Source organism: Oncorhynchus gorbuscha, linkage group LG01 (assembly GCF_021184085.1).
Source record: "Oncorhynchus gorbuscha isolate QuinsamMale2020 ecotype Even-year linkage group LG01, OgorEven_v1.0, whole genome shotgun sequence".
Lineage (NCBI taxonomy): Eukaryota > Metazoa > Chordata > Actinopteri > Salmoniformes > Salmonidae > Oncorhynchus > Oncorhynchus gorbuscha.
Window position 1 is genome coordinate 71,060,883 of NC_060173.1, and position 14,917 is coordinate 71,075,799.

Below are 14,917 nucleotides of genomic sequence, written 5' to 3' on the forward strand. Positions count from 1 at the left end.
AAATGACATGACAATCATAAAGAACTGAGGACAATGCACACGACAATACTCATAGACAATACAACACATTAGGACAAGACCATAAAATGAATGAAATGTGGTACTAGCAATCAAAAAAAGACAAGTAGAAGTAGAAACTGTCTTTGGTTGTCATGAGGTTTACCCCACCTCAGTAAGCATGCCTTGGTTTGGCCATTCTGGAAAGTTTGTAAACCAGCATTGAGAAAGGCCTTATGATATAAAAGGGATCCCTGGTCATGTACACAGCCAAAAGGCGACAGGGGATAGTAGAGGCGACACAATGCTACGCAAGGTTTCCCATCATGTCAGTGTTACACTAACAACTTTTAGTGTACTTTGTTTGGCACAAGATTCTGCAAGACAAAGGCATATTTGCAAAGTGGATCTCATGCTAGTAGTTAGATCGACAAAATGGATGTTACTTCCCTTGGGTTCTACAGTGAGAATAGCTACTATGGTTATAAGGGCTCCATGCTGTCCCCATTGATCCCCATTGATAACACTCCTCTGTCTCTTCCAGAGTGTCACAGAGAGTTTTGGTGCGGCCATCTCCAGCCTCAACGCAGTTCACCTGACAGATACTGTGATCCACAGGAGTAAGAGGATGATGCTGGACACATTGGGAGTGGGGCTCTTGGGGACCAGTACAGCGGTCTTCAGCAAGGCTCTCCAGTACAGCCAGGTAAACTATACATAAGTAAACTACAGTACTGTACTTCACAACAGACAGGAAACAGGCAAGCAGCAGTGTATATGGCTCTGCTTGTGGCAATTCTGCGTGTAAACAGAAATGCCACGTGCACAATGGGCACGTGCCTGTAAACTTTGATATCAATCTCGGCATATACTGTGCAGTATGGTCATATTTTTACACCAAGATATGTTTCTGATTGTATATACTTTTTATTTTCAATTGTTTACATGTTTATAGTTATGTATGCCATATGCTACATACCATATATGCCATATGCCATTGCCCCTCCAGTTATTTTTCAACATTTGTGATATATAGACAATTGTGATATATAGACCAAAAAATGTAATCTAAAATGGGGACTTATATGGTTGACTTAGAGGCAGGTTACTAATCGGTCCACCCTCAGAGTTTCTGATGCTTTTGATGGTGTGTGATCCTAGTTCTTCAAATCAGTGGAGAGGAGCAGTGTGTGGGGAAGATCAGGGATGACACTGCCACCCCAGTATGCTGCCTTCGTCAACGGCATAGCGGTAACACAATCTCACATACAGTACACCCCCATATACTTATCACGTGATATATCTTTCAATGTTCCTCCTAACCTCATTATATTCCTATTCAAATCCCTCCCTTTGTCCTTATTTTTCTCCGTGGTAAATGTAACCTGTCTTTGAAAAAACAATTCAAACGTTGAGATTGTGTTCACATTTGAACTGAGATTTGATTGACGCATTATACTCTGAAATGTTCATATTTATAAGATGTTAATATCAATAAGAGAATGCATTTTATTAAGTGTTCCGTTTTATCACAATTCACTTCCTCAAGTTGTAAGTGACCTAATACTTGGGTCAGTTACTTTCTGAATGTAATCCGTTTACAGAACCTGTCCAAAATTGTGATCAATAACGTAACTTTTGGATTACCCAAACTCAGTAACGTAATCTGATTATTTTCAGTTACCTTACTTTCCCCTTAAGAGGCATTAGAAGAAGACCAAAAGGATCCATCAAATGCACTTGGTGTGTCATCATAGTGGTCTCTGACCTGTGATCAGCTCAGTTGGAACAAGCTTCACCTTTTTAAAGGCTGACTTGAATGTCATTGATAAACAGAAAAGTGCCATGATGTATTTTTTTCTCGCTCCTATCTGCATTTAATAAGTAATCCAAGAAGTAATCATCTAGTTTCTCGAAAGTATCTGTAATCCTGAACTGGGTTGTGTTCAATCGAGCAAACCGTGGTAGCACATTTTGTATGGCCAAATTTTTACATTTTGTTCACTTCTGGAGCCTGTTCAGGAGGGTGCAATGTCACAGAACATTCAGACAGAAATACATTTAGTATGAGATATGCACATCTGTCATGTAGAATAGGTAATCGTATCAGCTTTATTCTATTTCTATCTTAACGTTTCACCTCTCTGAATGTACCTCGCCTCAGGTGCACTCTATGGACTTTGATGACACGTGGCACCCTGCAACCCACCCCTCTGGGGCGGTGCTCCCTGCCATCCTGGCCCTGGCAGAGACTCTGCCCACCCAGACATCTGGCCTGGACCTGCTGCTGGCCTTCAACGCAGGCATCGAGGTGCAGGGGCAACTCATGAGGTTCTCCAAGGAGGCCCACAATATACCTAGAAGGTATAACTGAGAATGCATATAAATGTGTGGATTTGCATGCATGCAATTTGTTTTTATTGTTTGTACAAATTATGCTGGCAGTTTGTTTTGTACTGCCAATATAATTACTGTATATTTGTAGTCACAAGTGCTTATTCAAATCAGATTTGTGAGTAGAGATCTACAGTACATGCATTGTACAGGGTGTATTTTACACACATTAGCTTTTGCACTCAAATTTAAAATACCACATTTCTGCTTTCTGGTGAGCTTCTAATCCCAATCTTCTCCCAATCCTAAACTTTGGATTCTTCTCTCCCAGGTTCCACCCTCCTGCTGTTGTGGGAGTGATGGGCAGTGCAGCAGCTTCAGCTAAGCTCCTAGCCCTCTCCCCAGCCCAGTGTGTCCACTCTCTGGCTATCGCTGCCTCCTCTGCGGGGGCCCCCATGGCCAATGCAGCTACCCAGACCAAACCCCTCCACACTGGCAATGCCGCCCGCAGAGGCCTGGAGGCCGCCAAGCTCGCCCTGCTGGGGCTGGAGGGAAGTCAGGCCATCCTGGATCTCGAGTCCGGGTTCGGGGTCTTCTACTCAGACTATAGTCCCTCGGAGATCCCTGGGACTAATGGTGGTTGTGGTGGTGGGTTTCGATGGGTTTTGGAGGAGCAGGACGTGGCCATCAAGCGCTTCCCGGCCCACCTGGGAATGCACTGGGTGGTGGATGCCGCCTTGGAAGCCCGGGCTAAGCTTGGAGCCTTTGGAGAACCTGACCTCTGTAAGGTCCAGAAGGTGGTGCTCCGAGTGCCTCCCTCCAGGTACATTGACTGCCCCTTCCCAGCCATGGAGCACCAGGCCAGGCATTCATTTCAGTTCAATGCCTGCTCAGCCCTGCTGGACAACCAGGTGTCCGTGAACTCCTTCAGCGGGCCTCAGATAGACAGGCCGGCCTTGAGGGAGCTCCTGGCCAAGGTCAGAGTCGAGAACCCCCAAACAACCACCCCAGCTTTGACAAGATGTACTGCGAGGTGACAGTAGAGATGGAGCATGGGGAGAGTGTCACAGCCAGGTGTGATACCTTCTACGGCCACTGGAGGAAGCCATTGAGTCAGGAGGACTTAGTTGGGAAATTCAGGCGAACGCCTCCACTGTGCTTAGCCAAGAAGCTGTGGAGAGTGTTGTGGACATTATAGGGAATATAGAGAAGTGCCCGGACTGTACGGTGCTGAGATCATATCTGCAGATGAGCAGGCCGACAACCCATCTCTTCAGAGAACACCTTGGCTAACCAAAATCCCAACACTCTCTCAAATCCCATTTGCATTATCCCTCGCCGAACAGCCGTGACACGATTACATTCCCCAACACAGGCCTTGAATTTATTGCAATCACACCTGGTATTAAAATGCATGCACTCTGGCTGTACTCTGTCTGCATTGTGTTCGGATCTCACTTTTTCCTCCCATTTATGCAACTTAGTTTGTGGTCACAATTCAAGAAGTAGACCTAAATTAAATATAGCCTATACATGACATGGTCTTGTGGTGCTTTCGTTGTTTTTTCAGAGGCCCATTTCCATTTTATAATGCTTGGCATGACTGTATCTGTACAGCAGACCATCGGATACAGTATATTCACCTCCATTGGAGTTGTTACAAAGGAGGATATAATTGTTCTTTTTTTGTCACTGATCTACACAAAATAACTCATAATGTCAAAGCGAAAATAAAATTGTATACATTTGTACAAATTAATTAAAATGAATCATAAAAATGTATTTGTCATGTCAAGCCTAAATAAGTTATAGTAGTTATAGTAGTTATAATTTGCTTAACAAATCAAATAACAACTGCAATACAGTGCTTGACTTGGGCAGGAGCTCACTGAGCTGAGTTACAGCACCTCAAATTTTCTACTGATTGAGCTCCTGTTCCTCTTATAGAATATTAGCACAAAAATATTGTGGAGCTTTTATTTTAAAGGATTTTCTTTTGTAATTAATACAAAACAAAAGCGGCAAAAAAATAACAAAGAAAATGCTGCCAGGCATATGAATCGAAGTATTGCTTAAGCAAGAAATGGGACAAGAATAGCACAATGACAGTCACAACAACAATACGCGTTATGGGTCAGTGTTCACAGTCAGGATCTGTCCAGACGGTCCAGAAACGGACTCGAAACCTTGACAAAACTGCTGGAGGAGTTAGTGCTGAAAAAACTTGTATTTCCCTAGTTAATGGTGTTAGTCATTTATGCTAGCAATCTACGGAAGCAAGGGGGATTGGATGACTTCCAATCTGTCAGGATACTATTTTCCTAGTTAATGGTGTTAGTCATTTATTTTATTTTACCTTTATTTAACCAGGCAAGTCAGTTAAGAACACATTCTTATTTTCAATGAGGGCCTAGGAACAGTGGGTTAACTGCCTGTTTAGGGGCAGAACGACAGATTTGTACCTTGTCAGCTCGGGGGTTTGAACTCGCAACCTTCCGGTTACTAGTCCAACGCTCTAACCACTAGGCTACGCTGCCGCCCCTTTATGCTAGCTATCTATGGAAGCAAGGGGGAGTGGATGACTTCCATTTTGTCAGGATAATATTTTTTGCAGCCACCATTCCAAACATCCAAAGAGAGCTGCATCAGGGTCAATGACCCTCTCATTATACCTTGGAATACCAATCAAAGATGTTCTTCCAAAAATGATTAAGTAGGGGGCAGAGCCAAAAAAGATGAGTTAAATAAATCAAATTGATTTATATAGCCCTTCGTACATCAGCTGATATCTCTAAGTGCTGTGCAGAAACCCAGCCTAAAACCCCAAACAGCAAGCAATGCAGGTGTAGAAGCACGGTGGCTAGGAAAAACTTCCTAGAAAGGCCAAAACCTAGGAAGAAACCTAGAGAGGAGCCAGGCTATGTGGGGTGGCCAGTCCTCTTCTGGCTGTGCCGGGTGGAGATTATAACAGAACATGGCCAAGATGTTGAAATGTTCATTAATGACCAGCATGGTCAAATAATACTTAAAGACAGGCAGAACAGTTGAAACTGGAGCAGCAGCACAGCCAGGTGGACTGGGGACAGTAAGGAGTCATCATGTAAGGTAGTCCTGAGGCATGGTCCTAGGGCTCAGGTCCTCCGAGAGAGAGAAAGAAAGAGAGAAAGAGAGAATTAGAGAGAGCATACTTAAATCCACACAGGACACCGGATAGGACAGGAGAAGTACTCCAGATATAACAAACTGACCCTAGCCCCCGACACATAAACTACTGCAGCATAAATACTGGAGGCTGAGACAGGAGGGGTCAGGAGACACTGTGGCCCCATCCGATGACACCCCCGGACAGGGCCAAACAGGAAGGATATAACCCCACCCACTTTGCCAAAGCATAGCCCCCACACCACTAGAGGGATATCTTCAACCACCAACTTACCATCCTGAGACAAGGCCGACTATAGCCCACAAAGATCTCCGCCACGGCACAACCCAAGGGGGGGCGTCAACCCAGACAGGAAGATCACATCAGTGACTCAACCCACTCAAGTGACACACCCCTCCTAGGGACGGTATGAAAGAGCCCCAGTAAGTCAGTGACTCAGCCCCTGTAATAGGGTTAGAGGCAGAGAATCCCAGTGGAAAGAGGGGAACTGGCCAGGCAGAGACAGCAAGGGCAGTTTGTTAAATGTGGGAATAGTATGTGGGAATATACTCCATATTTAAGTGGAGTGTTGTTGAGGAAATGATTCATGACATACTATGTTTAATTAGACATACTATGCTGTATTTTACTTAAATTGTCCATTGTTATATGCAAGTATTTTTTTACTGACACAAACTGGTCTTGTGTGACTTAGTCATAAATCTGAGTGTACAGATTTATGAGCCACTTGGGTGCGACCTCAGTATGTGACCTATGTGTTTACAATCGGCAGGAATTTAGCTATGCTGGAATTGCCAGGAGGCACAGAGAATGGCGACATCAGCTATCTTGATCTGCACAGCTAAATTGCTTTTTACAACTCTGTTTCCCGGCCCTGATTCTGTACCTCTGCAAACGTTCTATAAAAGGAAAGGGACAACTGTATTCGTTGGGCTTTTCAACTCGGAACTATATGAGTGATGGTTGAAATTTCTCAATTTCTGAAAATCTTATTAAGTTGTTTAAAATAATCTGCAGTCTCTCTTCCTATATAATTTATACCACAGTGGATAGGCTGGACTGATTGCATTTACACTGAACTAAGATAATACAATTTCAAGCTAGTCCATCTAGGTGGTCAGGTCAATCTGCTTACATTTTGAACACAATGAACATTTAAACCTGAGCTTAACATGCGTTTCTTGTTATGTGAATACAAATGTGCATACAGTTCACAATTTTAATGCAAGGAAGAGCACTATTTGATCAAGTCTCTTTCACTATTTGACCGAGAAATCATTTCCACCATTATAAGCAATAGGAAATCTTCCTACTTTGAGAGAACTTCTTATAACCATAGACATCTACAATACGGCTTCACTTATTGGCACACAAACACAAAACAGGGGCTATATCCAGACATGTTACATCAGTGATTATCTAGAAGAAAAAGAAACGCACACCTATTAAGACGAGGTGCTGCCTAGCGGAATAGAAACCTGAAAATAAAAGAGAGCCGCACACGCTAGGAGCTCAGATGCAAAAATGTAATACCAACATTTCGACAGCCAGGCTGTCTTCATCAGGGTATAATCACAAACACTGCGGGATGACTTGTTTATATAGTGTCAAAAGAGACAGGTGTGATTATGAACACAAGGAAGGGCAGAGAATCACAATCGAGCCTCAATTTGGACGCTGCAGTGTCTGAATCAGGCGAGTTTGAGCACATCCTGCTGTACCATGGCGCCGATGAGTTGAAGATCTCCTGGAGCCTTGCACATGAAGGTGCAGGTGGTAACAAGTTTATTCTTCATGTCCACATGGGTCTATGGAGTGATTTCAGTGCCAACAGAAATTGTTGGCACTTTTATAATTTTGAATACGTGTTAGGATATTTAATTTTATCATTTGACTCTGTTAGGATATTGAATTTGAATTAAATCATTTGAATCACCATTATGATTTGTAACTGAATTGAATGAATATTGCATTCAGTTTTCAAATTACATTTCAATTGAATTCAATATTAAAATTAAATGTTTATATATTTAGTTTCAATATGGTAGATATTGCATTAATTTTCTGTGTATCAAGTTTACCAACATTTCATATATTCAATTTCTCAGATGCATTCAGATTCAGTTTTCAAATTCAGACTCAAAACTGCTCTAAACAGCATCCTGGTACTTTGCCAGTCATGAAAAGTAGAAGAACAAAGATAACTAACTCACTTCCAGCCAATCGCAAAGTAAAACAGGTTACCACCTGACCTCATTAACGGCCATTGCGAAGACTGTCTTTCCTGGCAGAAGAAGCAAGAGACAGTAGTGATCACTGAGCAGTCACATTAACTAACTCTTCTAAGAAAGGAGTCGTAGCCAGAGGAAAATGGCGTCCCTTGAGAGAGCAAGAACAAGATGTATGTCAGGGAGAAGTGCAGTATTATTATAAGGAGACATGTACTAGGAGTACAGAGGAGGAATGGAGGGGGAAAGAGAGGCAGAGGAGGTCGAAGAGAGACAGGGAGGAAGAGGGTGAGCTTGAATCGGTTAAAAATGTCCGAAAAAATGTATATGGTTTGTTAAAGAAGAATGGTAGAAAGTGTAAGCAGAGTGAGCTGTATGCCGTATTGAAGACAGGGGGAGAAATAGAAGTTAGTGAGAGCAAGGTATCGGAGGTCGTATGTGGTGAAGTTCTTGGAGCCCGAGGGTCAGGATAAAGACGGGATGGTAGGAGGAACATTTTTGTAAAAAGTCGACACTTGCCTTTTGCCTGATCCATTTGTGGTTTCAGAGTGGGTGAAAAAGGAGTTGGGTGATGTATAATTTGAGTTTTGTGTCTTTGCCCGACAATGTGGATGTTAGGGTATATTCTGTCAATTATCCCGAACTAGCTTTTGTGCCTAATACATTATGTAGTTACAGGTGTTAAGCTCAATGGCATGTGGCAGCAGTGTGTAGGATAGAGTTTACTTGGTCTGAGAAATGTGTAGAAGGGCCTGAGACAAAGGAATGTGAAGCATAGGGGGAAGTAGTGGCATATGTTAATTGTAGGGATGCTCATGGTCCTGGGGATCAGAAATGTCTGCTGCGAGAGAGGCAGGTTGAGGTTTCCAGGGTTAGAGTAGTGCAGAAGCTGTCTTATGATGAGGCAGTGAAGAAACTAGAGGAAAATGGGTCAAAGGTGAGAGGAGTGTTGTGTATAGTAGAGTTGTACCAATACAGAGGGATAGGCCAACAAGTGATATATGTTTCAGTAAGATTGGGTTTTTAGCATTTACAGTCAATGGTTGTCAACTGTTCTGCAGGGATGGAACATAAGTCACAAACAATTGAGGTTGTGGTGGCAGCTGCAGAGATGTATTTGGGTGTTCGAGACCTGACGTTAAAGTAGTTACAGGGTGTGATAAGTAGTGCTGCCCCATCCTTTCTGGCTGTCTGTCTGAGGCAGGACTAAATAGATTTACATAGTGGAGTAGGGTTGTGGGGTTTTAGTGAGAGTAGGGTTAGATGGTAGGGTATTCGTTAATTAATACATGTTTTATTATATTTTTTTCAAGCAACGTATACTCCAGTCTAGTAGGTGGCGGTAATGCAACATTTATTGAGTGCCAAACGACGATAAACCTCGTCGAAGAAGAGAAAGATGAAGCCCGCAACAAGGAAGTACGTGGGAAACGTCTGCTGGTCTTCTGCGTTTAAAATAAGTGTCTTGAGATGAGACCAACGGTGGTTTTTACGTGTTCAGTCCTATTTTACAATTTGGAGATTGTACATTCCCGAGGTGACGATGGAAAGCAAGAATGGCCGATTCCTTACAGGTAGTTATGGCAAATGTTAAATTCTAAAGAGGTTAAATAAAAGTAAGACAGCTGCTGCTATCCATGTTTAGCCAAAGTTGAGCTGTCTTCGACAACATGTCATGTGATACCTGTCTAGCTAAGAAATAGTTTTTTACAAGACCTGTCAGTGTAGGCAGATGAAAGGGGTTAGTTCTAATAATCTTTGGTGTAGACCTATATTTTCTAACCACTAACTCTCTACCAATCCAACCCTCTGTCACAAACTGTAATTGACATTGACAGGCGATTTGATTGTCGTCCCGCTGCGGACTCGTACTGTGAAGCCATGTTCCCCTTCTGTCCCACCGGCGACAGGGATGGCCGGATCCCCTACATGAATAACTGGGATGTCATCTCGGTATTTCGACTGCAAGCTCCAGTGTGGGAGTTTAAATATGGATCATTACTGGGGAAAATGGTAAGTAAGTGTGTTTCGTTTTTTTGGGGAAGTTGCACAGCTGTCATACTGTGTGTGTGTGTGTGTGTGTGTGTGTGTGTGTGTGTGTGTGTGTGTGTGTGTGTGTGTGTGTGTGTGTGTGTGTGTGTGTGTGTGTGTGTGTGTGTGTGTGACCAGGGTTTCTATTAGCTGGTAAAACGCTTTTTTATATATATTTTTTTTATACAAATAAATACAATTGGCATTGTCTGATTTGTTCAGGACAAAAAAAGAAAATGTGGAATAATGCTTTTTAGCCTATTCATTGATACATATCAGTTGATGGAAATACACTTAACAAAAATATAAACTCAACATGTGAAGTGCTGGTCCCATGAGTTGAAATAAAAGATCACAGAAGTGTTCCATGTGCACAACAAGCTTATTTGTCATTTTGTGCACAAATTAATTTACATCCCTGTTAGTGAGCATTTCTCCTTAGCCAAGATAATCCCCTCACATGACAGGTGTGGTATCAAAAAGCTGATTAAACAGCATGATCATTACACAGGTGCACCTTGTGCTGGGGGACAATTAAAGACCACTATAAAATGTCCAGTCTTGTCATACAACACAATGCCACAGATGTATAATGTTTGCGGGAGTGTTCATTTGGCATGTTTACTTCAGGAATGTCCACCAGCACTGTTGCCAGAGAATTAAATGTTAATTTCGCTACCATAAGCCGCCTCCGTCGTTTTAGAGAATATGGCAGTATGTCCAACCGGCCTCACAACGTGCAACCATGCCAGCCCAGGACCTCCACATCCGACTTCTTCACCTTCAATAGGTCAATATTTCTACTATGGGGGATAGTAGATTGACATCGGCTCATAGGCGGCATGTACATAAGGTTAGGGGAAGCTTTCCCTAAGTAAATTGCGAAAATTATAGCCTACTCCTGTCTATACAGAAATAAATGAAACCATTCAAAATAGGCTACTATTTTTCAAGTATTGATCATTAGCTTCCCCTAGCCTTATAAAAAAAGTAATATATATATATATATAATTGTGGATTTTTTAAAAATCACATTGCCTACAGTTGGAAGGAAAGGCAGCAATTGCGCATGGGCAGATACCAGTTGTCGAGTTGCAACTGTCAGTGAAAAGTAGAGGCCCAGCCAGGCATATTGCAATATTTCTAATTTGTATCGCAGGAAAACACACAGTAGTTTGGAAAGCAAATGGTTATTACTGTAACGAGAAGACAATGAAATTACTCATGTAATTTTGTTATAAAAATTCAACCTATTTGAGCGAACAACATCTTACTGGCACCAGCGGAGAGCATTGGCCATAACCCGGTGAGTGTGCATATACACTTCATCATTGTTGGGTCAGTGCCGTTTTAAGTTTGTTTTTGGACAATCTTTTTCTTCCCCAGTTTAGTTGGATGTCATTCTATTTGTGTATCCCCTTCTTGTAGGCGTATTATATGGACAATGTCGTTTTTAAAGATGTTTTTGTCAGAGTAGGCTACCCTGTAATTTGTCCTATTAAAAAATATTCTGCAGATGTCTCCAGTCATATACAAAGTGTAGTATATAATGGGTTTATTCTGTGCTCAGCCACCCAAGCCTCAGCCATGCATTGAATGGTCTTTTTTGCAAACAGTGTTATTGTTGTCCTACATGATGACTATCCAATCTACTCATCACATTACCAATAGTAGGCTCTCGCATATCTCTGCAGATGCATGGAATGCTTTATTATAAATGTGCATGTTTGTTGAAAATTTGCTTCCCCAAACTTGAAACTCAAACACCGACTATGCATAGGCTAGTGATTTTTATTTTCATTACTCATCTTGTTGGCTGACTTGATGTTCTGTTAAATAAATATAAAATCATCTTAACTAGGCAAGCCGGTTATGAACAAATTCTTATTTTCAATGACAGCCTACCGGGGAACAGTGGGTTAACTTCCTTGTTCAGGGGCAGAAAGACAGATTTTTACCTTATCGAATCCCCGAGCTTACCTTGAAACCTTTCGGTTACTAGTCCAACGCCCTAACCACTAGGCTACCTGCCGCCCCAATTACCATCATCTAAATGTGATTTCTGTCATTCTGGGCACCGTTGGGTGGGCGCCCTAATCAGGTTACACACCCAATGCATATGGGTCCAGTAAATTTCTCATGTCGGGTAAATTTAAATGTCTGCTACTACATTTTGTATAACAGAAACCCTAATGCACACACCGATTCCTGGTGCATTACAAATCTCTAACTGATTTGATTCTCTCACTCCTAGAATATCATGCATGATGCCATTGGGTTCAGCAGTGCTGAAACGGGGAGAAACTACACCATGGAGTGGTATGAACTCTTCCAGCTGGGCAACTGCACCTTCCCTCACCTGAGACGTGAGACTAACAACCCCTTCTGGTGCAACCAGGGAGCTGCATGCTTCTTTGAGGGGATTGATGACATCCACTGGTCTGAGAATGGTACCTTGGAGAAAGTGGGAGAGATCTCAGGTAACAAGACTGAGCAGGCCAAGGGCAATGTGAAATCTGGTAGTATTGTCTTTTAGATCTTTTGGCAGCCTGGTTGATCCATTAGGATCGGGAGGTAGCCTAGTGGTTAAAGAGCGGCTAGTAGCCTAACGGTTAAGAGCTGATCGCAGAGTCGACTAGGTGAAAAATCTATCGATGTACCCTGAGATTAACCCTAATTACTGTGAGTGTCTGCTAAATGTAAAAATGAGGGTGATGCACTTAACTTTGTTTAATAACTTTGCCTGTCCTCACTACTATGCGTTGCTGAAGACCAGACTTTGTCAAAGTCAACAAATAACTCCTCAATGGGGTTGGAATGTTAGGTGTAACCATCACCATATTGATTCCTTTAGATCTGCAATCACTGAAGGGGTAGGGCTTGTGGTTGCATTCAGACCGAGGCCATCTCTTTAGAAATGTTTTTTTTTTAATAGTGAGCTTGTAGTTCTAAACACTCCTTTACAGGGCTTAATGAAAAACACAGGTTTGACACCTGTTGCCCATCGTGAACACATGGATTATAGGTGAATGCAGCATGAATGACTTATTGTGCATGTTAGTTTTGCAAACCCAAACTCCTCTCTGGTATGATAAATAACGATTACTGTCTCTCCTTCTAGGTGGCCAGTTCAACGAGATGGCCTTGTGGGTCCAGGACGACAACCAGACTGGGATCTATTATGAGACGTGGACTGTCCGCTCAGACCCCGGCCCCAACGCCACCGTGTGGTTTGACTCCTACGACTGCTCTCAGTTCGTCCATCGCACCTACAGGTATCTTACGCAACAGCGAGCCAAGCTGTCCAGCCAATTCCAGACCAACTACACTAAGATCTACCTGTACAGTGGGGAGCCGACCTACTTGGGGGATGACGATTCTATCTTCAGGGATCCTGCTGCGAAGACCCTGGCTGAAGACATCCGCAAGTTCTATCACCCTTTCCGACCACACCAGTCGTACATGGACTTTGTCCTCAGTCTCGCGGAGGCTTATCAGAAGGTGGTAGAGGAGAAGAGCTTCTACTTGTACTATAACTTTGAATATTGGCACTTACCCATGAAATCTCCATATGTGCAGATCACATATGAGGAAGTGCCTTTGCCGTAAAGTCACAATTTGTAATTGGTTTTTCAGCCAAACGGCATCCGAGCCGCTCTCTGCAGGGATGGGGCTGAAAAAAAACGTTACCACTCAGTCAGAAGGAGCTATGGATCGAAGGACTATCGTTAATTTAACTTGCTATTCATTGAACTGCCATATTTTAACTTTGTCACATGCGCCAAATAGATCAACTGTAGACCTTACCGTGAAATGCTTACTTACAAGCCCTTAACAAATAGTGCAGTTCAAGAAAGAGTTAAGAAAATATTCACCAAATAAACTAAAGTAAAAAATCATAATAAGTAACACAAAATAACAACGAGGCTATATACCGGGGCTACTGGTACTGAGTCAATGTGTGGGGGTACAGGTTAGTCAAGGTCATTTGTACATTGAGGTAGGGGTGAAGTGACTATGCATAGGTGATAAACTGCGAGTAGCAGCAGTGTACAAAACAAATGGAGTCGGGGTCAATGTAAATAGTCTGGGTGGTCATTTGATTATTTGTTCAGTAGTCTTATAGCTTGGGGGTAGAAGCTGTTAAGGAGTCTTTTGGTCCTAGACTTGGTGCTCCGGTACCTCTTGCCGTGCAGTAGCAGAGAAAACAGTCTATGACTTGGGTCACTGGAGTCTGACCATTTTTGGGGCTTTCCTCTGACAGCGCCTAGTATATAGGTCCTGTACTGGGCTGTATGCACTATCCTCTGTAGCTCCTTGTAGCGCCTTACGGTCAGATGCCGAGCAGTTGCATCACCGCCTGATATGGCAATCGGTCAGGATGCTCTTTAGCTCGATGCAGATGTTGCCTATAATCCATGGCTTCTGTCTGGGATATGGACGTACGGTCACTGGCGACAACGTCGTCAACGCACTTATTGATGGAGCGGTTGACTGAGGTGGTATACTCCTCAATGCCATTGGATGAATCCCGGAACATATTCCAGTTTGTGCTACAAAACAGTCCTGTAGCATCCACATCATCTGACCACTTCCGTATTGAGAGAGTCACTGGTACGTCCTGCGTCAGTTTTTGCTTGTAAGCAGGAATCCAGAACTATTCCATTTTGCGTCTTTTTAGGTAGAGACAGCGATGCACGAAGTAAACAGCAACAAGTAAGAATGTAAATGTTTTGGCCCTGCGACTATCATGTTGGGGCAGTGTAAAGTGCACATGCGCAAATATTTTTTGAGTGCATTTTCTTGCGTTGCGCTCATCTGCCATTCATCCTGCTGCTCGTGGCAATGTCATGTTGTTGAGCCTCTTAACTTTCCATTTGACTGGAATGTAGTGCAATTTATCAGTATGGGAGTGTTTTGAAAATGCGCTGAGAAAGGCCATTGCAAGTAGGGTTTTGGGTAGTAGACAGGATAATAGTGTTGCTATGCACAGTCCTGAGATTCTCATCAGGACTGTGTATAGCAACACTATCTTGTCAACTATGCAAAACTTTTCGGTCTAGATTCAATCATTTCAAGCGTTAATCCACGAATAGCAGATGCATAACAGTGAATAACTGCGTTGGTGCAGTTGTGGCTGCTCTTCTCGTCATTGTCACAAATC

General features: G+C 42.8%; 2 protein-coding genes across 3 annotated transcripts; both read left to right on the forward strand.

Moving 5' to 3' along the window:
* Positions 1–285: 285 nt before the first annotated feature.
* acod1 (aconitate decarboxylase 1) lies at positions 286–3,953 on the forward strand. The gene is given in 7 exon segments (XM_046329398.1): positions 286–325; positions 542–703; positions 1,159–1,248; positions 2,162–2,361; positions 2,663–3,318; positions 3,321–3,470; positions 3,473–3,953. Coding segments are annotated over 7 exon segments (1,434 nt in total). The 5' UTR covers positions 286–301; the 3' UTR covers positions 3,625–3,953.
* Positions 3,954–9,124: 5,171 nt separating this feature from the next.
* Positions 9,125–13,646, forward strand: cln5 (CLN5 intracellular trafficking protein). 2 transcript variants are annotated; one of them, XM_046329539.1, is made up of 4 exons: positions 9,125–9,296; positions 9,561–9,735; positions 12,008–12,233; positions 12,875–13,646. In XM_046329539.1, exons 1-4 carry the CDS (start codon positions 9,193–9,195, stop codon positions 13,360–13,362), a joined length of 993 nt encoding a protein of 330 aa, XP_046185495.1. In that variant the 5' UTR covers positions 9,125–9,192; the 3' UTR covers positions 13,363–13,646. The 2 variants fall into 2 exon arrangements, with proteins under 2 accessions (XP_046185495.1, XP_046185577.1); XM_046329621.1 differs by having other exon boundaries at positions 9,633–9,735.
* The last annotated feature ends 1,271 nt before the right edge of the window (positions 13,647–14,917 follow it).